The following is a 26,631-nucleotide window of genomic DNA, read 5'->3' on the forward strand; positions in this document are numbered from 1 at the left end:
TTTGATATATGTATACACTGTGGGATGGCTAAATCAAACTAATTAATATTATCCATTACCTCACATACTTTTTGTGGTGAGAACATTTTTTAAAATGCTACTTTCTTAGCATTTTTCAAGTATACATTGTTGTTAACTATAGTCACCATGTTATACAATAGATTTCTTGAACTTATTCCTCCTTAACTGAAATTTCGGATCCTTTGACCAACATCTCCCCAATGCCCCACCTCTATCCAACTCTAGGTAACCATCATTCTACTTTCTGTTTCTAAGAGTTTGACTTTTTTGAATTCCACATATAAGTGAGATCACACAATAATTGTCTTTCTGTGTCCAGCTTATTTCACTGAGCATAATGTCCTCCAGGTTTACCCATGTTGTCACAAGTGACAGGATTGCCTTCTTTTTTAAGGCTGAGTAGTGTTCTACTGTGTACCTATACCAAGAAGTTTTTAATCCATTCATCCATTGATGGACACTTAAGTTGACTTCACATCTTGGCTACTGTGAAAAATACTCCAAGGAACATGGGAATGAAGATATCTCTTCAACATGCCAATTTCATTTTTTTTTTTTTTGGCTATATACCCAGAAGTGAAAGTGTTGGATCATATGATATGTTACTTTTTCAAATAAGAACAAGTATAAAACAGCAAAGTAGAAATGAGAATAAATATTATTAAAATTACGTTGTCTCCTGCTTCTTACACCTAACTTGCACACACTAGATTTTCAGTGGCTGGATAAAAGGTGGTTTAGCTGAAGACAGCAAAATCTCATTCCCGCCATTACTGAAGAGCTCTTCACTATGTCTTTTACGTCATATACACTTGAACCATGGAAACTATCAAAACAATAAAATTTTAAAAACAAAATGAAGTAATTTTTTTTCCTTTTTACTATTTTCCTACTTACTTATATAGGAATAAGGCAATAAAAGCATACAAAGTATAAAGATCAGAAAGGAAGAAATAAAATCGGAGCATTTACAGATAATATAACTATTTACATAGAAATCCCCAGAGAATCTAAAAATAAAGAATAAATTTAGCAGAGTCACAGGAAGCAAGGTTCATATGCAAAAATCAACTGTATTCTTATAGACTAGCAAGAAATAATCAAAAATAAAATTTTTTAAATTCCATTCACAGTAGCTCCAAAAAACACACATGTGAAATACTTGGGAAAATATCTAACAAAAGATAACCCAGATCTCTACACTAAAATTAAAAAGCTTTGTTGAAAAAAAATTAACAAAGCTCTTATAAATAAGCACAGCTCCTATTTCATGAATTGGAACATTCAACTTTGTTAAGATAGTAATTTTCCCCAAAACGATCAATATATTTAACACAATACCAATCAAAATCCCAGGACATTTTTAGTAAAACTGGCAAGTTGATTTAAAAATTCATATGGAAATAAAAGTAACGTAGACTAACCAAAGCAATTTTTGAAAAGAACAAAGTTGGATGTTTACAATAATGCTGCGATAATCAAGATAGTTTGGTACTGCCCTTCCTCTCCAAAAAAGACATATAGACATTCCAATGCATTGGAAGAGAAGCAAGAAATAGAACGATTCACACATATACGGCGAAATTATTTTCAACAAAGGTAGGGAAGCAAATTCAATGAGGAAAGGAAAGTCTTTTCAACAAACATTGCTAAACCAACTGGATACACATTTGGAAAAGATAAACATCAACCATTAAGTCACCCCATATCCAAAATTCAACTCAAAATGAATGATAGACCTAAATGTAAAACCTAAAACAAAAAATCTCTAATAGAAAACACAGGATAAAATATTTGTAACCTCAGGATATACAAAGCTTTCTTAGAATACAAAAGCACGAAACATAAAAATCAAAAATTATTAATCAACTTTTATCAGAATTTAAAACTTTTGCTTTTTGAAAGATGCCATTAAAAAAACAAAAGGGAAGCCACTGGCTGGGGTAAAATATTCACAGCATATGAATAAGACAAAGGTCTTGTATCCGGAATAATTATTCTTTTTTTTTTTCTTTTTTTTTTGAGACAGAGTTTTGCTCTATAGCCCAGGCTGGAATGCAGTGGTGTGATCTCGGCTGACTGCAACCTCTGCCTCCTGGGTTCAAGCGATTCTCCTGCCTCAGCCTCCCACGTAGCTGAGATTACAGGCGCCACCACCACGCTCAGCTGATTTTTGTATTTTTAGTAGAGACGGGGTTTCACCAGGTTGGCCAGGCTGGTCTTGAATTTGTGACCTCAAGTGATCCACCCACCTAGGCCTCCCAAAGTGCTAGGATTACAGGCATGAGCCACTGCACCCGGCCTAAGAATTCTTATAGTTTAAAAATAAGACAACATTGATTTTGTATCCTGAGACTTTGCTGAAGTTGCTTATCAGCTTAAGGAGCTTTTGGGCTGAGACGGTGGGGTTTTCTAGATATACAATCATGCCGTCTGCAAACAGGGACAATTTGACTTCCTCTTTTCCTAATTGAATACCCTTTATTTCCTTCTCCTGCCTAATTGCCCTGGCCAGAACTTCCAACATTATGTTGAATAGGAGTGGTGAGAGAGGGCATCCCTGTCTTGTGCCAGTTTTCAAAGGGAATGCTTCCAGTTTTTGCCCATTCAGTGTGATATTGGCTGTGGGTTTGTCATAGATAGCTCTTATTATTTTGAGATACGTCCTATCAATACCTAATTTATTGAGAGTTTTTAGCATGAAGCGTTGTTGAATTTTGTCAAAGGCCTTTTCTGCATCTATTGAGATAATCATGTGGTTTTTGTCTTTGGTTCTGTTTATATGCTGGATTATATTTATTGATTTGCGTATATTGAACCAGCCTTGCAGCAAAGTCTCAGGATACAAAATCAATGTACAAAAATCACAAGCATTCTTATACACCAATAACAGACAAACAGAGAGCCAAATCATGAGTGAACTCCCATTCACAATTGCTTCAAAGAGAATAAAATACTTAGGAATCCAACTTACAAGGGACATGAAGGACCTCTTCAAGGAGAACTACAAACCACTGCTCAATGAAATAAAAGAGGATACAAACAAATGGAAGAACATTCCATGCTCATGGGTAGGAAGAATCAATATCCTGAAAATGGCCATACTGCCCAAGGTAATTTATAGATTCAATGCCATCCCCATCAAGCTACCAATGTCTTTCTTCACAGAATTGGAAAAAACTACTTTAAAGTTCATATGGAACCAAAAAAGAGCCCGCATCGCCAAGTCAATCCTAAGCCAAAAGAACAAAGCTGGAGGCATCACGCTACCTGACTTCAAACTATACTACAAGGCTACAGTAACCAAAACAGCATGGTACTGGTACCAAAACAGAGATATAGATCAATGGAACAGAACAGAGCCCTCAGAAATAATGCCGCATATCTACAGCTATCTGATCTTTGACAAACCTGAAAAAAAACAAGCAATGGGGAAAGGATTCCCTATTGAATAAATGGTGCTGGGAAAACTGGCTAGCCATATGTAGAAAGCTGAAATTGGATCCCTTCCTTACACCTTATACAAAAATTAATTCAAGATGGATTAAAGACTTAAACGTTAGATCTAAAACCATAAAAACCCTAGAAGAAAACCTAGGCATTACCATTCAGGACATAGGCATGGGCAAGGACTTCATGTCTAAAACACCAAAAGCAATGGCAACAAAAGCCAAAATTGACAAATGGGATCTAATTAAACTAAAGAGCTTCTGCACAGCAAAAGAAACTACCATCAGAGCAAACAGGCAACCTACACAATGGGAGAAAATTTTTGCAACCTACTCATCTGACAAAGGGTTAATATCCAGAATCTACAATGAACTCAAACAAATTTACAAGAAAAAAACAAACAACCCCATCAAAAAGTGGGCAAAGGATATGAACAAAGGATATGAACAGACACTTCTCAAAAGAAGACATTTATGCAGACAAAAAACACATGAAAAAATGCTCACCATCACTGGCCATCAGAGAAATGTAAATCAAAACCACAATGAGATACCATCTCATACCAGTTAGAATGGCAATCATTAAAAAGTCAGGAAACAACAGGTGCTGGAGAGGATGTGGAGAAATAGAAACACTTACACTGTTGGTGGGACTGTAAACTAGTTCAACCATTGTGGAAGTCAGTGTGGCAATTCCTCAGGGATCTAGAACTAGAAATACCATTTGACCCAGCCATCCCATTACTGGGTATATACCCAAAGGACTATAAATCATGCTGCTATAAAGACACATGCACACGTATGTTTAGTGCGGCACTATTCACAATAGCAAAGACTTGGAACCAACCCAAATGTCCAACAATGATAGACTGGATTAAGAAAATGTGGCACATATATACCATGGAATACTATGCAGCCATAAAGAATGATGAGTTCATGTCCTTTGTAGGGACATGGATGAAATTGGAAATCATCATTCTCAGTAAACTATCGCAAGGACAAAAAGCTAAACACCGCATGTTCTCACTCATAGATGGGAATTGAACAATGAGAACACATGGACACAGGAAGGGGAACATCACACTCTGGAGACTGTTGTGCGGTGGGGCGAGGGGGGAGGGATAGCATTAGGAGATATACCTAATGCTAAATGACGAGTTAATGGGTGCAGCACACCAGCATGGCACATGTATACATATGTAACTAACCTGCACATTGTGCACATGTACCCTAAAACTTAAAGTATAATAATAATTAAAAAAAAGAAAAAAAAATAAGACAACAAACAAATCAATAGAAAACAGGCAAAAATCTTAGAAAATTCAGAAAATGATATATACAAACAACCAATAAGCACATAAAAAGATATTTAACATCATTAGTCATCCAGAAAATACATATTAAAAACCTGAAATACCACTTCACAACCATTAGGATGGCTGGAATCGCAAAGTCAGATAATAAACAAGTGTGATGCATATGTGGAGAAATCAAAACCCTCATACCCTGCTGGTAGGAGTATAAAATGGTGCAGCACTTTGGAAAAACCAGCATGACAGTTGCTCAAACAATTAAACAAGAGTTACCAAATGACACAGCAATTACACTCCTAAGTATATGCCCAAAAGAAGAATAATATATGTCCACAAAAAAACTTGCATGTGAATGTTTATAGCTAGGATTATTAATAATAGCCGACAGGTAGAAACAACCCAAATGTGCATTCAACTGACAATGGATAAACAAAATGTGGCATATGCATACAATGGAATATAATTCCATCATAGAAAAAGAACAAAGTACTAATACATGCTAAAACACGGATGAACCCAGAAAACATTTATGCTAAGTGAAAGAAACCAGTCACAAAGGCCATATATTTTAGGATTCCATTCACATAAAATGTCTACAACAGCAAAATCTTACAGAGACAGAAAATAGATTAATGGTTGCTTAGGCTGGAGGGTAAGGATGGGGTTAGGAAGCAGGGTGGTGGTAGCTAAAGGTAAAAAGTTTCTTTCTCAGGTATTAAAAATATTCTGCAACTGGCTGTTCTGCTGGTTGCACATTAACTGTGACTATATTAAAAAACAATGAATTGTACACTTTACATGACTGAATCATATGGTATGTTAATTGTATCTCAATAAAGCTGTTTAAAACACACGCACACAATGAAATAACACCACATCTTGATTATATTGACTAAAATTAAAAAAAAAAAAAACTGACCACAGTAAGTGCTAATAAAGATATAGAGCAACTGAAAATATCATATCCTGCTGGAAGGAATGTCAAACAGTACAACTAGTTTGGAAAACGGTTTCGCAGACTCTTTAAAAGTTAAACATACACCTACTATAACCAGCCATTACACTGCTAGGTATTCACCAAAAAAAAAAAAAAAAAAAGAAGAAGAAAGAAGAAGAAAGAAGAAAGAAGAAGAAAGAAGAAGAAAGAAGAAGAAAGAAGAAAGAAGAAGAAGAAGAAGAAGAAGAAGAAGAAGAAGAAGAAGAAGAAGAAGAAGAAGAAGAAGAAGAAGAAGAAGAAGAAAAAAAAGAAAAAGAAGACATATGTCTGGAAAACAAAAAACTTGTACATCTCCAAGCCAGGTAAATCAACCTGCCAAATGCCTGAAAATCTATCACTACTAGAATTCAGATAAATCGTATCTTCATTACTGGCATTCATGGATTTAGAAAGTGAGTCTTGGCTATCTTCAACCAGTAAATTATACTCAGAACCACCAAAGGTGTTTTCTGAGAAAACAAATGATTCATACCCAGCTTGAGTCAGCTCTGTCTGGCATGACCCAATGAACTCTGATCAGTTCCTGAAAGGATTCAGACTGCTAGAGCCCTCAGCAGGAACCAAGAAGACAAAGGACTTAAGTGCAGCTCCTCCAGTTTTCTGACCTTCCTTCCCTAATGAGAGTGTATGGATAACAGGTCATTTTTCAGACACTTTTTGGGGGGAAATGTGCTTCTAATGTCCCAGTAGATGTAGTGGATAGTTTTTTACCCTTCTCTTTTCATATGTTATTGTGGATATATTTCTACATGTTATTAGTCCCTTATTACTGGACTTTTTTTTTTAAGCTCTATCATATTCAATCTGTGCATCTCTGGTTATTTGTGGAAGATAAAGTCCAAGAAATGAAATTACCAGTCCAATGAATTTAAAGATTTTCAGATTCTTGATTTAGACTGACAAATTTTTCTCCACGAAAGGCTGTATCAATGATATTCCCACCAAGCAAGGGTGTCCACTTCTTACACCCATTACACCTACATTAGCACAAAACATCACCTTTATCCATTTTTAACTATTTTATTTTTTAAATTTTCATACAGTAAAATAGACTTTTTCTTTTGATGTACAGCTCTACAAATTTTAACACATGTATAGATTCACAGAACCACCATGACCACAATCAGGATATAGAATCGTTCCATCATCCCGAAAGACTCCCTCATGCTATTGCTTTATACTCACACCCTCCCCCTACCCAAAACCCCTGCAATTACTGACCTGTTTTCCATGAATATTGTTTTCTTTTTGAGAATGTCAAATAAATGGAATCATACAGTATACAACCGTTTCAAAAATGATTTCTCCCATTCAGCATAATGTCTTTGGGATTTATCCCAAATTGTTGCCTGTATCAACAATTTGTTCCTTATTATTATATAGGATAGTGACAGACAGTTGAGTTTTCAGCTTAATTTTGATAGCTTTGACTATCATAAAGCTTCTATGAACTTTTTCTGTGAATTCATCTTTATCAATTTAATTGGCAGAAATGGTATCTCCTTAATGCTGCAATTTGAATTTGATTAGTGATAGGATATTTTTAAATGTATCTTCATTTCCTCTTTGCTAGACTCTCCTAATTTCACACTACACTTAAAGAAGGTACCTGAGAAAAAAAGAAAAGATTCTCATGTCTTTAAAGTTTTAATCTGACCAGAAAACCCTCAACATTCAGCCGACATATTGCCAATATGTAGAATCTAATCCCTGAATTTTACTTAAAATATTTAAGTAAAAAATAGGCATAAAAGAATTTCAATTAGAACTGTTAAAATTAAAGCAAAAAGGTTGGGAGTGGTGGCTCACGCCTGTAATCCCACTACTTTCGGAGGCCAAGGCGGGTGGATCACGAGGTCAGCAGTTCGAGACCAGCCTGACCAACATGGTGAAACCCTGTCTCTACTAAAAATGCAAACATTAGCCAGGCGTGGTGGCAGGCACCTGCAATCCCAGCTACTCGGGAGGTTGAGGCAGGAGAATTGCTTGAAACCAGAAGGCAGAGGTTGCAGTGAGCCGAGATCATGCCACTGCACTCTAGCCTGGGCAACAAGAGCGAAACTCCATCTCAAAAAAATAAATAAATAAATAAAAATAAAATTAAAGCAAAAAATAAATCTACTGAATTTTAATATGTAAAATGCTATAAAATACATGGAACACAAGTGTTGACTGTGCTGGAAGAATTAAGAATCCATTTAATATTTTCTTTAATAGGAGGTACTAAGTTACGGGGCTGTTACAATATTTTAAATAAACCCAGGTCATTTAAAAACTCCTCCGTCTTCTCTCACAGCCTGGCCCCCACCAAAAAAAAAAAAAAAAAAAAAAGCAACATGAACAATTTAACAGAGTAAAATAAAAGAGGTTGAAATAAGCCCACTCACACTTACTAGAAATTATTAAACACTTTACTATACAGTCATGTACCACACAACAAGGTTTTGATCAACCACAGACCACATATATGATGGTGGTCCCGTAACATCTTAATACCATATTTTTACTGTATATTTTCTATTTTTAGATATGTTTAGATACACAAATACCACTGTGTTACAACTGTCTACAGTATTCAGCACAGCACATGCAGTACAGGTTTACAGTCTAGGAACCATAGGCTATACCACACAGCCTAGGTGTGTAGCAGGCTATACCATCTAGGTTTGAGGAAGTACATTCCACAATGTTCACACATCAACGAAATTACCTAGCAATGCATTTCTCAGAACATATTCCTGTCATTGAGCAACATGATTGTACTCTAAATCAATATATCGACATGCTGTAGTAAAAGCGCCAAAGAAAACTTGATTTTTTTTTTTTTTTTTTTTTTTTTTTTTTAAGACAGAGTCTCACTCGGTCACCCAGGTTGGAGTGCAGTGGTGTGATCTTGGTTCACAGAAACCTCCACCTCCCGGGCTCAAGCGATCCTCCCACCTCAGCATCCTGAGTAGCTGGGACTACAGGCATGCACCACCAAGCCCGGCTAATTTTTTTTTTCCTATTTTCAATAGACAGGGTTTCACCATTTTGCCCAGGCTGGTGTCGAACTCATGAGCTTAAGCGACTGGTCTGCATCAGCCTCCCAAAGAGCTCTTAACAAGGTCACTCTTTGACTTCCTACTTAATAAACTCCTTTCTCCACAGTAAATCATGGGGAAAAAACATAGCATGGAAAAATAAAGTCAAGATTATTATGTAATATGTTATATTTCAGGGAGAAACATGTATTGCAGGAAGAAACACATACATATAAAGAGAAGTTTTTGGCCGTGCGCGGTGGCTCAGGCCTGTAATCCCAGCACTTTGGGAGGCTAAGGTGGGCGGATCACCTGAGGTCAGGAGTTCGAGACAAGCTTGGCCAACATGGTGAAACCCCGTCTCTACTAAAAATACAGAAATTAGCCAGACGTGGTGGTGGGTGTCTGTAATCCCAGCTACTCAGGAGGCTGAGGCAGAAGAATCACCTGAACCCTGGAGGTGGAGGTTGCAGTGAGCCGAGATCACACCGCTGCACTCCAGCCTGGGCAATCAAGCGAGACTTAGTCTCAAAAAAAAAAAAAAAAAGAGATGTTTTCCTACCATAAGAAGCTGTCTACCCCATTGTTTCCACTTCAAGTATCCAAACACTCCCACCCCCACACTGCCTCTGCTTCTTCAAATTCCCAATCACTCCTTAACTGCTCCAATATGGCTTCCAGTAGTCATTCCCCCTAAACTGCCCTGTTAAAGGTTACTAGGAACTCCTTGTCTATAAACCCACAGGTTGTGTTTTTAGTCCTAATCAAAGTTCTCAAAAGCATTAGACAATGTTGACTACTTCCTCCTAGAAATACTGAACTATACTTTTGTAGATTCTCTAACATCCTTCAAATTTTCCTCTTACCTCTTTGCTTGCATCTTCTTAGACATCTTTGCCAGTTCATACTTCAGCTACCTTTTATCTATTGGAGTTCTTCAGAACTGACTTCTAGGCCCTGTTCTCTCACTGTGCACCACTTCTCTTTAAGTAGCCCGTCCACTTGAGCGGATTCAGTGCCGCCCAGGTACTAAAAACCTTTTTTTCTCTAGCCCAGATTACAACTCTTGATCTGCATATCCAATTGCCTCCCAGACATGTCCACATATCTCATAAACATCTCAAACTCATCATGTCCATGTATCTTTTCTCCAAAAATTGTTCCTCCTTTGGTTTCCCCATGTCTTGTCCTTATACAAGCCAGAAAACTGGAAATCATCCTTGACACTCTACTTTTTCAGTCCCACAGACAATCAACCACAAAATCCAGACAATTCTGCCCCCTACCAGGTTTTCAAAGCTATGTATTGTATCCTTCTCCATTGCCTCCACTTTTTTCAACTCATCTCTGATCTGAATTTTGGTATTACTGCAGGGGCTTCCCAACAAGTCTACTGACAGCTTCTTTTGCCACCTCTATTCTCTAAAACCGTTTTCCACATTTATTATAGTTATCTATTTTTAAATGTGAATCTGATAAAGTATCCCTCTTGCTTAAAATCCATGAGTCCTAGTAATCTTGAAGGAAGTATGCTATTTCCAGCTACAGATTTTTACCTGTCTTCTTCTAATGCCCTTATCTAAATTAACTTCTACTCTCTGTACAACTTAAATTTCCGATTGCCAAATTAGATCTAGTTACCCTATTACCTCAACATTATCTCAATAATTAGTTATGTAACAAATTATTTAATGTCAGCCTTCCCCAGTAACTTATAAAGTCCTGAGAGTATGTTTTGATTTGTTCATCACCATACTCACAGAACAAGATACTTTTCAAAAACTGCTATTTTGACTCTAGGTACATTTTGACTAAATGTTTATAAAAACATTTAATTAAAATACAATTATCAGCCGGGCGCAGTGGTTCACACCTGTAATCCCAGCACTTTGGGAGGCTGAGGCAGGCGGATTACCTGAGGTCAGGAGTTTGAGACCAGCCTGGCCAACATGGCGAAACTCCATCTCTACTAAAAATACAAAAATTAGCCAGGCATGGTAGTACACGCCTGTAGTGCCAGCTACTTGGGTAGCAGAGACAGGAGAATCGCTTGAATCCGGGAGGCGGAGGTTGCAGTGAGCCGAGAACATTCCACTGGCACTCCAGCCTGGACGATAGAGCGAGACTTCGTCTCAAAAAAAAAAAAAAAAAAAAAAAAAAAAAAATATATATATATATATATATATATATATATAATTATCAGTGTTACAGCTCTTTCAGAATTTTCCAGTTTTTGCCAATTCTAAATCCAGTTTCAGAATTTTCTAGAAAGCCCCCTCACCACAAAAAATTATATATATATATAATTGTTAGGGGTGGTTATTCTGGGACATAGCAAATTAGTCAATATTTTCATAATACAAGTAGTCTAGATATAGGAGGCTAAGTTCCACTATCCTATGTTGCCAATGATCTTGTTTTTACCTTTTGGAGTTATTCACCCTCTTCATTCCCTGCTGTATGGCCTACATAATTTTAAAAATGGGACTAATTGGGAAAGAGAATATGTATAAATATACATATATATTTATCTTAAAATTCATTTTCTAAGAGTTGCTTTAGAATATAACTCTGTCCTCATTTCCATTATTACCCAATTTTTATTTTCATTGACAAAGACTTGTTACCGGCCGGGCACGGTGGCTCACGCCTGTAATCCCAACACTTTGGGAGGCCGAGGCAGGCTAATCACAAGGTCAGGAGATCAAGACCATCCTGGCTAACATGGTGAAACCCCATCTCTACTAAAAATACAAAAAATTAGCTGGGCATGGTGACAGGCGCCTGTAGTCCCAGCTACTCAGGAAGCTGAGGCAGGAGAATTGCTTGAACCCAGAAGGCGGAGTTGCAGTGAGCCAAGATCGCGCCACTGCACTCCAGACCAGGCAACAGAGCCAGACTCCATCTCAAAAACAAACAAACAGAAAAAACTTGTTATCATCAGGATCATTTTCCAAGTAAATTTTGTAGCAAAGATTCAGTCACTTGTTTATGTACCATATTATTTCATTGATCGGTGAAAGCTTTTATGAACATGTTCTTTCATAACCATAATTTCTACCAAATGAAGTTTTACTGAGTCAAATTTTGCACAGCTAAATATTATCAGGATCGTATTAATCCAACAAATTTTAGTCAAGAAAACTTAACCAGTTTTTAGATAAATTTGTAGCTGTCATGGGTTATTTTCGTTGTTTTACCAAGCCCGATCTTCCCAGATAAAGTTTTGAGGTTTTTAGCATTAACAAAAGACAGAATGCTTCAATTAGCTTTTGAACTCTTTTCACACAAATTTTGCTGTGTGCAATTTTAGTCAATTGTAATTAGTTTTCTTTTTGTATTATTTCTACCAGTAGCAGTCACTGTGCATTGAATTAAAAACTGACAAAATCTTTCTGCATAGTTAAAATGTGTTTCTCTGTTTTTATTAGGTTATCCAAGAGAAAAACATACTTCCCCTTTTACCCTAAAGAGCAGGTAAAAAGAATGTCTTCATCAAAAGACTGGGGAAAACATCCTGGAGTAAAATACCGTATTGTATTCCCAGGGTCTAAGAGAATGGATGTTATGTCCAAGACCCTCCCTGCCACCATCCCACCAGCTCCCAGAAAAAACAATGAACAAGATAACTAAATTCTGATAATTCAGAAATTACTTATAAGTAACTTTGAAATACCATAAGATTCTCAGATATACACTTTTCTTTTGCAGAACAGCAGAAGGGCATGAACTATGGAGACAGACTGGCTGGGTTAGAGTCTTAAGTCTGCCTCTTACTAGCTCTATGACCCTATATAAGTTACTTAACACCTTTGTGCCAGTTTATAAATCTATAAAATGAATATAATACTAATACTTACCTCGCAAACCTACTGTGAGCAAGGATTAGTGAATATATGTAAAACACAACAGTATTTGCCACATAGTAAGTGCTCCCTTAATGTTTACACCATCAACATTTGCCCTTGTCCCTTTCTCAATTACTCCCATTTTTAAAATTATGTAGGCCATACAGCATGGAATAGAGAGGGTGAATAATTCCAAAAGGTAAAAACAAGATCGTTGGGAACATGGAATAGTGGAACATAACCTCCTATATCTAGACTACTTGTACTACAGAAAATATTGACTAATTTGCTATGTCCCAGAATAACCACCCCTAACAATCCCAGTCTATAATTTCTTAACTGTAAACTGGGTTCTGATCTATTTTCCCCTTGACCCTGTAATGTGCTTGCCAAATCCATACCAAAAAGTGGTCGGCATAAACAAGAGACTTGAAGGTCTATCTGCAAGACTCATAAGGCGGCTGGCACAGTGGCTCACACCTGTAATCCCAGCACTTTGGGGGGCCAAGGTGAGAGAATCACTCAAGCCCAGGAGTTCAAGACCAGCCTGGACAATACGGCAAAACTCTGTCTCTATAAAAAATACAAATATTAGCTGGGCATGGTGGTGCACACCTGTGGTTCCAGCTACTCAGGAAGTTGAGGCAGGTAGGTTGCTTGAGCCCAGGAGGTTGAGGCTCCAGTGAGCTGTGACTGTGCCACTGTACTCCAGCCTGGGTGACAGAGCGAGACCCCATCTCAAAAAAAAAAAAAAAAAAAAATTCATAAGGGCACGTTTTGATAAAGGGAAATAATGTCATTTAATATTAATAGTGGGCATTATCGTCTTAGTGAATGATTCCTAAGCATAGCCACTCTGGAGTTGAATGACTTAATTGTACAACCCATAAACCTAAGCCTTTAATATTCTTTTTTTTTTTTTTTAAACGAGGTCTTCAGGTTGGTCTCCAACTCCTGGACTCAAGCAATCCTCCTGCCTCAGCCTCACAAAGTGCTAGGATTACAGGCATGAGCCACCGTACCCAGCCTAATATTCTTTTGTTTAACAATTCTAAATACACACATTGTTTTCAATGGCACAAATGAAAATTTAAAATGTCTCATATAATCAAATTCAATAAAGAATGTAAATACTCTTGCAGATCATGTTTTGAGTTTTAAAATTACCAAAACCTACCAATGTTTAATATGCATTAACATATAACTGCAATATAAATTTAAGATTGAAACAGTTTTTATTACACTAAAAAGCATACAAACATTAATATACAAATCCCTTCAAACTGATAATCACTCAGTTTTCTTTATCTAAGAGATTGAATGTGAACTAAATATAAGTATCAATAAGTATAAAATAAACCTAGAAGATATTTCTTTGCATTAAAGATCATTTTCAGAATTATGTTTTATAAGCGTAGCAGAGACTACAATTTCATATTTCTTCAATACCTCATGTCAGAGCATATATATGCAACTAGTACTAAAATGAAAAAAAAAAACCAATAAACTACAATATTCCCAGATATCTAAATTACCTGCCCAACATTTTGAATGCACTTAAATATTACAAAAATTATTCATCAATTTCACTTCTGACATTCCAGTCACTGAACATGCAAAGGGCGTTTTGTTTCGTTTTTGAGACAGGGTCTTGCTCTGTTGCCCAAGCTGGAGTACAGTGGCGTCATCAGGGCTCACTGCAACCTCTGCCTCCCAGATTCAAGCAATTTTCCTGCCTCAGCCTCCTGAGTAGCTGGGATTACAGGTGCCTGCCACCACGCCCAGCTGATTTTTGTATTTTTAGTAGAGACGGGGTTTCACCATGGTGGCCAGGCTGGTTTCGAACTCCTGGCCTCAAGCGATCCACCCGCCTCAGCCTCCCAAAGTGCTGGGATGACAGGTGTGAGCCACTATGCCCAGCCTTTTGCAAAAATTAAAAAAAAAAAAAAAACTCATACCCTGTTGATGGAAGTGTAAAATGATATAATCACTTTAGAAAATGTCTGGCAATTTCTTAAAGGTTAAGTCTGTATGGTTCCCTAACTAACATTATGTCCATGAAAAACTTGCACAAGAATATTCATAGAATCTTTATACATAATAGCCAAAGTATGGAAATTGCCAAGAAGTCCATCAGAAGATAATGCATAAAAAGTGTGGTATATTTATGCAATGGAATACTGCACAGCAACAGAAAGCAATGAGCTACTAATAGGATGGATAAACATGGATGAATATTAAAAACACTAAGATAGGTGAAAAAAACAGAAACAAAGTATGCATATTGTATGATTCCAATTACATGAAGTTCTAGAATAGGCAAAACTTATCTATAATTTTTTTTAAATTAGGACAATGGTTGCCTGATGTGCAAGAAGACTGATTAGAAGCAGGCAAGAGAGGACTTTCTGAGGTGATATTGTTCTAATTCTTGACAGAGGTTTGAGCTACACAGTTGTAGATCAAAACTCACCAAATGGTATATTTTAAATTTGTGCATTTCACTGTATGCAAATCTTACCTAAAAAACACACATGCACAAATAAATAGTGAACTCTAGTAATACTCATGCTGAAGTACTTAAGGGTAAATTATTCTAACTCTACAACTTGTTTCGAAGTAACATTTTTCCTTTAAAAAAAAAGAATTGATGGATAAATAGGTGATGAAGCCAAGTATAGCAAAACATTAATTGCAGAATCTATGTGGTAGATATATGGATACTTACTATAACTATCTTTTCACTTTTTCTGTATGTTTGAAAGGTTTCTTAATGTTAGGGGAAAAAAAACTTTGTAACAGAGGTGAATTCACACATAAATTTTAAAACAAAAAAGACCTGCTAGCAAAGTGGAATTATAATGATATATCCTTTTAGTTTAAGTTGTCTGGACTGATATGAGCAATATTTTTATTTTTATTTTTATTTACTCATTTATTTTGCTTTCCACTATTACAAAGCAATTGGAAACTAAAAATAAATAATATGTTCAAATTGTAACTACTAGCTTTAATCAATATAAAAGATTTATAAAAATATATTGAACAATTTCTCAAAATCGTATACAAAGATTTTGCTTGACTGTTAATGTTTAATTAGATTGCATATTCTAAGAACTTACTCTTGTTTAAGTATGCAACCATATTTCATCTAATTACTTTTAAGTGTTTACAATCAAATTCACCATCAAATATTTGATTTTGAGAAGCTGTGGCTCTTAACATTTGAAAAAAGAAATGAAATGTGATATTTAGATATGGTACATTGGCCATCTATTATAACATAATCATCTAAATGAATGTATTTCAATTATACCTCATCAAAAAATTTTACCTCTACAGTACTGAATTATTTGTCTTAACGGCACACAAAAAAAGTACACAAATCAGTACAAAGTAGTATCTTGTATTTAAAAGAACATGTGTTAACAAAGCATTTAACCATCATTATCTACAGTATATATTAAACACAATTTATTACACTCTAAGTTATTTAAACATGTGTATTTAAAAGTTGACATTACTCCAAAAGAAGGCACATGAAAAAAACTCATATTTTAAACATTTTCACATAAGTAAAGATAGAACAGGGTAGAATGACTCCTTAAAAAAAAAAATGAAATAACACCAAGTTAATATCTCATCATACACAAAAGAAAAATACTTGACTATTTTAAGAAATCTGGTATTCGTTAGAAATGAGTTTCACTGACTTTTCTCAGGATGTCATTATAAATCACAGCTAGTTTAGAAAATCGTAAGTTGTAACAACATATCCATTTACATTCATATGGATAAGAGAAAGATAGGAAAGTGGCTATCCACTATCTAAATTACTAATATATTGGATGAAATAATCTATATACTTAGTATATTTATCAAATGTAGTATATTTCTACAGAATCAAGTCTACATTTAAAAAACAAAATCACTCTTCTCTATGTTCTCCCAGCATTACATTTTGTAATTAAAGCTCATGGACCCCAAACAATTGTCTATGGTATGCAAGATGTCTGGTGGCTTAAGTGTATAGTCATCCCTCAGTATCCAAGGGGGATTGGTTTCAGGACACCCCCTACCCCATCAAGATCCACAGATACTCAAGTCCCTTATATAAAATGTTTGTATTCACATACAATTTACACACATCCTTCCATATACTTTAAATCATCTCTAGATTACTTACAATGGCTAATATAATGTAAATACTATGTAAATAGTTGTTAGGATACAGGACAAGTGAGCCCCAAAACTGGGGATTAGCCCAACTCCTACCTCAGTTATACCGTCTTTTTAAATTTCGTATTACTTTTTATTGTTGTACTGTTATTTATTTTTCTGCCTGAATATTTTCAATCCACAGCGGTTCAATCTGCAGATGTGAAACCTGCAGATAGAGAGCCAAGTGTACATTCCATTGTACTAGCAAACTTTCCCCTATATATTCCCCTTAATGAAACTTGTCCTCAACAAAAACTGCTAATGTTAGTTGGTAAGTAGTCCCCTAACTCAAAAAAGTCTCAATACAAAAAAGAAGAAAAAAAAAGGTTTGGTTCCAAATTACCCTAAGATACTCTGTAAGATAATAAACAGCCTCGGAAAAGGATTCTATGGTCAAATAAATAATTTTCTTTATACAGGAATTCTCATAAACTATACTATGTTAATCATGGTTATACAAGGGGAGGTAGACAATGAGGAGAATTATATGCATTTAAACTTTTGCAAATTAAAAGTAAACAAGACTGACTTGGAGAAAAACAAGATTGACTTGGAAAAGTTGCTGCAGTAAACTCAAAGAGTGTGATTCTGGTGTTTAAAAATATTTAAAAATAGGTTTCTTATTGTATACAGCCCCTAAATGCTAATGAATTGTGTCACCTAACACACTAAAGAAAAAGCAATCTTAAACAATGCTGCAGAAAAATATGATTGTAGCAGACTATGTTTATGCTATTTTATGGGCAGCAAAGGAATTTTCAAGGGCTATTTTGTATATACATAATTTTTACCTTCCACAATTATTTTAGAACCTAACCACCAAAAATAAAAAAGATGTATACTGCACTTTTTTTTAACACAGATCTCTTTTCTAGAAACATCTCACAGAATTAATGTTCCACAGAACACACTTGGGAAAACTCTGATTTGCTGTAAAAGCCAACATTTAAATTGAACATTCATTATCAATTCTTAGTAGCATGCTGAAACTCTAAAGTGAATTACATCTCATATGTGTGCTTTCAATAATTTCAAAAAATAAAGCTTACTACTGCCAAGATGTATTTACTAGAATTATACTGGGAAACATTACCTCAAATTAAGAATTACAAGATTCATTAGACTCAAAGAAAAGTCATAGCACAGATTAAAGAGAAAAGGTAACATTGTCAAAAGGATATATCAATATTATATATTCAGGACATCTTTATAATTAAAGAAGTTAACTCTACCAGCTATAAAACACCCTCTTTTTAATCCAACCAATGAAATTAAGCAGTCAACATGCTAAAATAGTACCTTGAGTTCATTTTTTTCTATTTCTATAGCCATAACTTAAATTTCTGATTTAAGTTCTTCCAATACAATGCCTGTCCCTAAATGCCACTCCTCCTAAATCACAACTATAATCAAATTAGCCCCCTAATTCAAAGCATTCAATGGCTTCCCATTGTACGTTAAGTCTGACTCATTAAAAATAGTATTTAGGCTGGGCACGGTGGCTCAAGCCTGTAATCCCAGCACTTTGGGAGGCCGAGGCGGGCAGATCACGAGGTCAGGAGATCAAGACCATCCTGGCTAACACAGTGAAACCCCGTCTCTACTAAAAACACAAAAAATTAGCCAGGCATGGTGGTACGCCTGTAGTCCCAGCTACTTGGGAAGCTGAGGCAGGAGAATCACTTGAACCCAGGAAACGGAGATTGCAGTGAGCCAAGATCGCACCACTGCACTCCAACCTAGGTGACAAAGCAAGACTCCATCTCAAAAAAAAAAAAAAAAGTATTTAATGTAATTCATAATCTGGTATCAACCATCATCCAAATTTATATCCCTCAGTTCACTTTCAACTACTCTTCGACAAAAATTTTGAGACTAGTATGATTTAGGCACCAAGCGAGGTTCCAAAATACTCTGTTTCACTGGTTCTCAAACTTTAGCATGCATCAGAATCGCTACAGGGTTTATTAAAAGAGATTGCTGACACCCCCAGGGTTTCTAATTCACTTGGAAATGGATTTACATTTCTAACAAGTTCTCAAGTGATGCTGATGCTGCTGGTCAGGACCCATACTTGGAAAACCATTGCTCTACTCCAAAGGCCACTATGTGGAAGCCCAATGGCTCAATGAGGCCCACTCACATGTTGTCTGTATAATGTTTTAAAAGCATTTTGTGTTATTTGCAAACATTTTAAAATTGGAAGATTCCTCATTAAAAAATGCAGATTTCTGGTTTATCCCCGCATGTGAAAATTCTGCTGGAGCTAAACAGCAGCTACCCTACCTAGTCCAGGGAGATGTCCTTCCTAGTCCAGGATACTACAGCCCAAATTGACTCTCTCTACATTCACTTAAAATCAATGGCTTAGCACTGCATTTGTGCTTATATACTCAATCCACTTTTTCCCATTCTTTTGTCTTTTTTCCAGCGTCTCACTCTTGACTTCAAACACCCATGGTCCCCTTCACTGCTGAAATTACACCCACCCCATTCTACAACTTGGCTTAAAAATCCCTTCTCAACAAAACCCCAGCAAAAATAGAAATTCTTAAGTAACATACATATTAGAGATTTAATATAAATTTAATATGTATGCTTTAAGAATTGAGGTTTTATTTCCATGAATACTAAAATAACAATACTTATAAAATACATAAAATTTTAATTTTGTTCATTCTGATTTTTACTGTGAAAGAAATTTTTTCCAGAACAGGACATTCAAAATGAATTAAGACATGTCTTTAAATCACACAGCCAAAATATATGATAGCTTCAATGGAATACCTTATCTATTTTGCTGGAACAAAAATAGAGAGAGAATGGGGGTAATTGATGTAATTATCCTGATTTCACAACCTAACAATCTTTAAAGGCAATTTTAATGAAAGAAATGCTTCTAATATTTAAATCTAGAGAATGTTTTAGTGGATATTTACTTCTATCGAATAGCGGGACAGAAATTACACAAAGAAAAACTAAGTGCTGGTCTCTGCTCTGCCATAAATAGCTTTGTTACCCTAAGTAAGTCATTGAGTTCTCCCTGGACCTGTTTCATTACCCCTAAACTGCAGAGATGGAAAAAAAGTGTTCTCCAAATATCTTCCATCTCTAAAATCCTAGGATTTACTCCTTCAAAAGATAAAAGCATAAAAACCAATGTCATACAGACAAGCTTCTTGGTATTAGGTTAGTATAGCTCCTAAATTAGACTGACTTAAAAATCTCTAATTATAGCTTTCAAAGTTCTAACTAAAAATGTTGAAGACTCAGAACTTTGAAAGAATATGTGTTTGTATATGCATTTGTGTATATCTTAGTGATCAGAATAAACTATCTTTTGTAAGGTCAACAATTAAACTTAGGGAAAAAAAAAAAGAAGACAATAAAAACTATAACCATGCCAACCAACCAGTAAATTTTAATATCTCAAAAGAAAATAATTAGAAAATTATATCTAAAAAGTTTTTCCATAATAGAGATTAACAACATTTTTCAAGAACGTGTATTCTGTTTCAGGATATTCCCAAATTAAAGTAATTTGGCCAAAATCAAAATTATCAAATTGCAAGATTGAAAAAAAAACTTAGAGACTGTTATATTCAGGTAGATCATGCCGTAAGCGAATTGCTTTCAGCTTCTCCACTTCAATTTTTGCTCTTAGTAGCTCTTCCTCTAGCTGCTGCCTTCTTTTCAATCCATCCCTCTTCTCCTGAACATACAATCCAAAATTTTTTTGATTTTCTAAAATTATCTGATGCTCCTCTTTCAACATTTGCAGGATCTGAGGATCATACCCTAATAGTGACCTAAAGTGTTCACCACTCTCATGCCGAAAAAAATCATCTCTCCTTGGAATAGAAGATGGAGACGATGTCATTCTCATATCAACAGAGGAAAGTGAAGGCGACAAGGATCTTTCCATAACATGTACTAATTCATGTTCTTCTCTTTGCTCTAAAGTATCACTCTGTTGAGAATTTAAAACCAGTGGAGGAGGTGGTTTAATGTCTTCTTCTTGCTTCACCTCCACTGTAATAGCAACAGGATGGTGATCCAACATTACCTGTAGTGAACTGGTACCAGCCTGTGCCTCCTCATCCAAGTTTGCACTATAGCACACAAAAAAGCATTATAATATGTAAATCAAATGAAGAAAAAGTGTATATTTATAGCATAATTTTAATTTAATATACATTAAATGATAAAGCTTTAAAACTATAAAGTTACAAAATAAAAAAAATCTTAAACACTTGAAATACATTAAAGTGACTAAGATTGGGATTTCAATAATACATACTCACAGATCTCCCCCATCCTTAACTTTAAAATTGTGCTTTAAAGGAGCAGGAAATTACAAATATTATAGAAGGCCAATGAAGAAAATAAAAAGAAAAGCCAGTTTTCATGTTGTCAAACAGACACCAATCTTTCCCACAACCCTAAGGTTTTCAAATGGTGTACAGAGCCATTTAATGCATTCTCAGTCTTATTATCCCCATACCTTAGCCCTAGACCTCAGGCTTCTGCTCTCCTGGACTGATCTTAAAACCATGAAGGCCCATAACTTATAAAAGGACAGTGAAAGGCCATCTATGGGAGGTACTGATTTCTGCATTTGCCCAAAAAATAAAACATAAAGATTGTATATGGCTTTGGGATATGCTCAACTACTGGAGGTTATCCTAACTTTCTTATTTCAGATGCTTTTATCTGATAGGAAAAACTTCCCTTTTACCTATTCTGAACCATATGACTCAGATGCTGTTTAAGTCTTTCAATCACTGGTCAGGTAAAGTTCACAAGAGCAATGGTTTTAATTCACAACTGTATACTCAGTACCTAGCAGGTACTGTACTTAGAACCTAGTAGGTGCTCATTATGTGTTGAATGACTGAAAAAAAACAAACTAAATGATTTTTTAATGAAACATTTTTAATGGCCTATACAGACATATTAAAGGTTTATTAAATTTACACATAATTTCCACCAAATATGCATTCCCAATGGAGACAACTATAGCTTTAGCATAATTTAAGCTTCAACATAACAAGTTATGATATTATAAATGCAATAAACCTTAAAATTCTGTTTTATAAACATAATTTTATGTATAACGTGAAGCTGTGAATTAAGAATATCTGCTCCTTGAGGTTGTTTTTTTAAATTTATGCTTCTGCCTAACTTAAAAATAAAAGTTATAAAGGGAAATTAGATTATTGAACATGAATGGAAATACTTTAATATTATTTAGAGAAGACTTTACATATAATAAGAAACATAATTAAAAGAATACATTCTACATGGATGATTAAAATGCTGGAACAAGTTCAAGCAGAATGCATAGAAAAAGATTAAAACTACCCATACGTTACTTACTAATGCCATTAAATTGCCAGAAATATCAGATATTTATCTAAGAGACAAAATGAAACATATATAGTATATAATAAAAAATCTATTTGTAGGTTATATAAATTTATTTTTGTTCTTGTCTCTGTTTGTGTCATTTTATTATTTCCAAAAACAAAACAATTAATTATAAATGTAATTCAAAGTAGCAAGCTCTGCTTCTATTAATAGCTCTACTAAAACCTGGAATGGGAAAAGGCTAAAATTGCATATGAAAATTAAGTTTTTAAAACCACATAATTACTATTTCAAATTAGTATGTAAAATAGAGAGTATAAACATAGACATAATACTACCAAGTAAATTAAAAATATGCCTTACATCTGGAACATTCCTTTCCATTTTAGCTAAAACATTACAACTAAGGCATAACAATGTAAAAAGGGAGAAAAAAAGCTTTAGAGCAGGTCACAAAAATGACAGAGAAGGACTTGAGAATCAGAACTTTGAAGATCAGTTTACAAAAACACAAAATATAAACTGATATTAGGAAGAGGTAAAAATAAAGACATAAGTCAATGTGAGTTACAGAAAATAAACAGCCTTACAAAACAGGTATATATTTTTAAGTATGTTAATGCAAACACTAGTATTTTCCTTATTAAAAAGGAAGAGTTTGGTAAGATTAACAGGCATATTTATGTAGAAGTATAGTTAAGATTATAGAATAATTATAAACTTCTGAGATTATTAAGATTCAAGGACGATGTCAATCAAATAAATATAAGCACATTAAATATATATATTAAAGAAATAAGCTAATACAGAGAAAATGTCAATGTAGACACAGTAACATAAGAATTTAAAAGGCATGTTTCTTATATTCTTCCCTTTAAAACCTAACAAATTGGTATTATTTAAGCCATAGGTATAGAAATGTACAAATCAACTCATTTTTATCAGAGAAATGTTCATATCCCAAAAGATTTTTTGTGTGTGAATATTGTAAATATTCACACACAAATAGTCAAAATGTAACCAGATACTTGTATATTTATATATTATTTTTCTTCTACTCGCTGTTATTTTTTAAATATGCAACTAACTAAAATTACAGTTTCTACATGTCGTTTTCAAATTATAAAAACCTATACCTACTAACCAAAGGGTACAGTTTTATACCTGCAATGCAAAAAACACTTTTCTCCATGGTTCAAGGGAGAGAAAATTCTGCATAAGTAGCACAGTATAAAACAATTTTACTGTGTAGTTTTCTGGATATCTAGCTATTGGGATTTCATCATTTGTCATCACAGTGAACATTTTAACCAGTGGCCCCAAGAATTAATCCACTGTGTATTCATGTCCTGGATTCCCACTGGTGATATTTTTTTTACTGTGCTATCAAGTAGAAATAAGCAGTATCTGGTAAGAAGCTAGGCTCAAAAATACTTTCCTAGTAAATTACCAAAATAACATATGCACTTGGCTACAAAGTGGTTTTTTTCTGCTTCTCTCCTAATTTCAAAGGGATTTCATAGTAATCAATAATTTGCTTATATAATGCCTCTTCCACCAATAGAAAAGCACATTGTGTAAAGCTTTGTTTGAAAGGCTCCTCAAACTAACAAGGAGTTTACAATTTGTTTAAATTACCCTAAATGGTTCAGAATAAGAATGTAGCTGCCATTTTTATATTTTGCCAGAGGTTACAATCTGAATTAGTGGCAAGATAATACTTTTGAAAATTCCAAGGCAAATAGTTACATAGAACACAAGTTTAACCAAAAAATTGCTTCTAACTCTAAAAAAACCCAGTTGCTCTTAGGGGTATTTTAAAATTCATAATTTGATATCCTTGCAAAGCAGTAAGAGAAAGCTTACTCTTTCCTATACGACCCAAGATCAAAGTGAAACTAGACTATTAAGGAATAAAAACAACAACAAAAAAAAACTTTTAATTTTATTAAGTAAACTGAATCCCTAATTAGGCATTAACTCCCTTTAGTTGTGTTCATCTTTATTTTAAACGTGTTAGAAAAATAATTTAAACTGTCTTCATATACACAATCATGCCATTAACAAGTTTACTTATTGATTTTGTTTATATTTGTTAGTTAACATATATTCAATAAGTGTAGACAATGACAATTCATAAAAAAGCAAGGTTCCATTTCTCTAGAAACTGCTAACTTTATATAAATCTTATATAAAATTGAAAATTCCAGTGAAATGTAATCTTAAATGAGAAAAAAAGTATCTCTCAGAAGCAAACTAAATAATTTAATTTTAAAGCTTAAGAAGTTTATGAAGTGATGTCACAAATTTCAACCCACTTATTCCTTCCTAACCTTTACTTTTAGAGACTACAGGAGGGAAGGGGGAGGGGAAGACAGTAAAAAGTAGCTTAAATGCAACAGAAAAATTCCTCATAGCCTCACTTTTCTCTTTTTAAAAAATGCAAAACAAAGACACTATTCATTGCTCCCGTTGTGGGGATGCTTACTATGCATATCTCTATCACGACTAAGCCAAAGCCCAATAGATAGGAGGCGCCATAATTTTCCATAACAAAACAAAGTAAAGCTTACCTTTGTATGTGGTTCCTGTCTCTTACCAGGCAAAAACTGGAAATCTGGGGAATCATCTCCATAACTTTCTTGGTTGGCTCAGAAATATTGCTTTTAAAATCTGATTGGGTCTCTTTTTGCTGTAATAGCTCCTGTTTGGCATATTCTTTGAGCCTTTTATAAAGGGTGCGTAGGCCCTGTGCTGTTCGAGGAGGGCGGTCTACTCCAATTGCATTATAGTTAACTGCTATGATATCCCAACATCTATTCTTTTCTACTATTACTGAATGTTTATTAGTGTGTTCTTCGAGAATTTTCACATATGGCTTCACAAGCTTTAGCAAATCAAGCTTTTCGGATAAGGTAAAATTGGAAGATCTAGCCTTTCCTACCATTGTTCTTTTCAAATTAAGTAGGCAGTTTCTGAAACCACCATGCAGCCTTCAGCTCTGCTCAGCTCTTTCCACAAACAAAAAGATCAGGCTTAACTAGGCTAGCCTCATTTAGGCCCACGCCTACAGGGGAGGGTTTATTAAAATTCCTCCAGCTTAAGCTGACGCAGGTTCAGGAAATCTGCTTAAGCCAAGCCTGACCTACATAAAGCTTCTCACTGAAGAAGACAGGAAGGCACAAGCAAAACACACTTGTGTATAAAGGGAACAGCTCGAGACAGGATTTAATACACGAAGGTCTAGAGATAAGCATGGAACACAGCTAAAAATTAGCTAATTTAGTGAGAATATCAAATTTCACACATGTATGCCTAGCTGACAGACTGAACTGCATTGCAGTATCACTTTAATAAAAACAAAAGAGGAACTGTTTTGTGCTATTTATTTACAAATCCAGTAGACAGAAAACTAAAAGATATGAGTGGTGAATGTAGTAATTCCTAACAGAGCCTCTCATCACTGTTTCTGAGCTGAGTGTTCTCCCTTACAAAATCTGCATAATGCTGGATCTGCTGTCAATCAGGAATTGCATATCCTCTAGCTAGTTAGGTTACACCCAGACCCAGACTCCACAGTAAAGCTAAGCTTCTCCTTCATTTTACAGTCTACATTAGCCTCTGCATATTTTTTTCAGTTAAGAAAAAATTTTTATAGAACACTCAATCTAAAAAGCAGGTAAAAATCATGTTTTTAAAGCAATGGATTATTCTAGCCGTAATGTATGTGAATTTGCTAGCCTGCCTTATCATGTGTAAAAAATCACTGTTCATGGTGAGAAACAGTATAATCACGCCTTAAGACTCCACATACAAAATCGCATTTGCTATTATAATAGAGCCAGATTTTTTATTTAGCTATATTCACACAGTTTGGACTATGAAAGGAAACAGCTAGTCTAGCCATTTTCAAGGCCATCAGTTTCGGTGCTTAGAAATATATTTGTTAACCCCAGTATGAAAATATATGATACATAATAATGTAAGCAAGACAAACCTATTTTCTCACAATATACATATTTTTCCAGATAGGGGAATAAATTAGAACATACTTGAACATAGTTCTATCCAATAAAACTATCACTGAACAACTGTGATAGTTATTAAGAGGTAGGAAAAATAAATTGTTTTTAATTACTGACCACGTATATAAATGCTCCCAGGCACTGTGCAAGACCCAATGAAATCAAAAATGAATCTAGATACAGCACCTATCCAGGGAACTGTAGTTCCACAGAAATGCTATAAATTCTCAATTATCTTGTTTTTCATTCTTTTAACAATGGAGAAGCAAATTACATTTACTGCGCTCTCACTGTGAGCCAATGTGTTAAAAGCTTTAAGTGTATTATCTTTTCAGAAAACAGTGAAAGATTGCTGGATGTTCTA

At 34.8% G+C, this 26,631-nt stretch overlaps 2 protein-coding genes across 3 annotated transcripts in view; both read right to left on the reverse strand.

The window, feature by feature from the left end:
- RAD54B (RAD54 homolog B) overlaps positions 1-26,631 on the reverse strand; it is a 102,882-nt gene that overhangs the window by 39,356 nt on the left and 36,895 nt on the right. The window contains exon 4 of one of the 2 annotated variants that reach the window (XM_034966359.4): positions 16,042-20,984. The exons of the other annotated variant lie outside the window; for it this stretch is intronic. Within the exon in view, the coding sequence (XP_034822250.1) occupies positions 20,935-20,984 (50 nt within the window). The 3' untranslated portion in view covers positions 16,042-20,934. Of the gene's footprint in view, positions 1-16,041; positions 20,985-26,631 lie in introns of those variants that run through there. 2 annotated transcript variants of the gene reach the window in all.
- On the reverse strand, positions 16,042-25,339 carry FSBP (fibrinogen silencer binding protein). Its single transcript, XM_003821103.5, has 2 exons — positions 24,816-25,339; positions 16,042-20,984 (listed from the first exon to the last, which is right to left on the reverse strand). Exons 1-2 carry the CDS (start codon positions 25,187-25,189, stop codon positions 20,459-20,461), a joined length of 900 nt encoding a protein of 299 aa, XP_003821151.1. The 5' UTR covers positions 25,190-25,339; the 3' UTR covers positions 16,042-20,458.

This window comes from Pan paniscus, chromosome 7 (genome assembly GCF_029289425.2).
Source record: "Pan paniscus chromosome 7, NHGRI_mPanPan1-v2.0_pri, whole genome shotgun sequence".
NCBI lineage: Eukaryota > Metazoa > Chordata > Mammalia > Primates > Hominidae > Pan > Pan paniscus.

Coding starts and splice junctions, on each gene's coding strand:
- FSBP (XM_003821103.5), bottom strand. CDS start 25,189: ATGGTAGGAAAGGCTAGATCTTCCAATTTTACCTTATCCGAAAAGCTT. Junction 20,985..24,815: donor GACAGGAACCACATACAAAG/GTAAGCTTTACT, acceptor TGTGTGCTATAG/TGCAAACTTGGATGAGGAGG.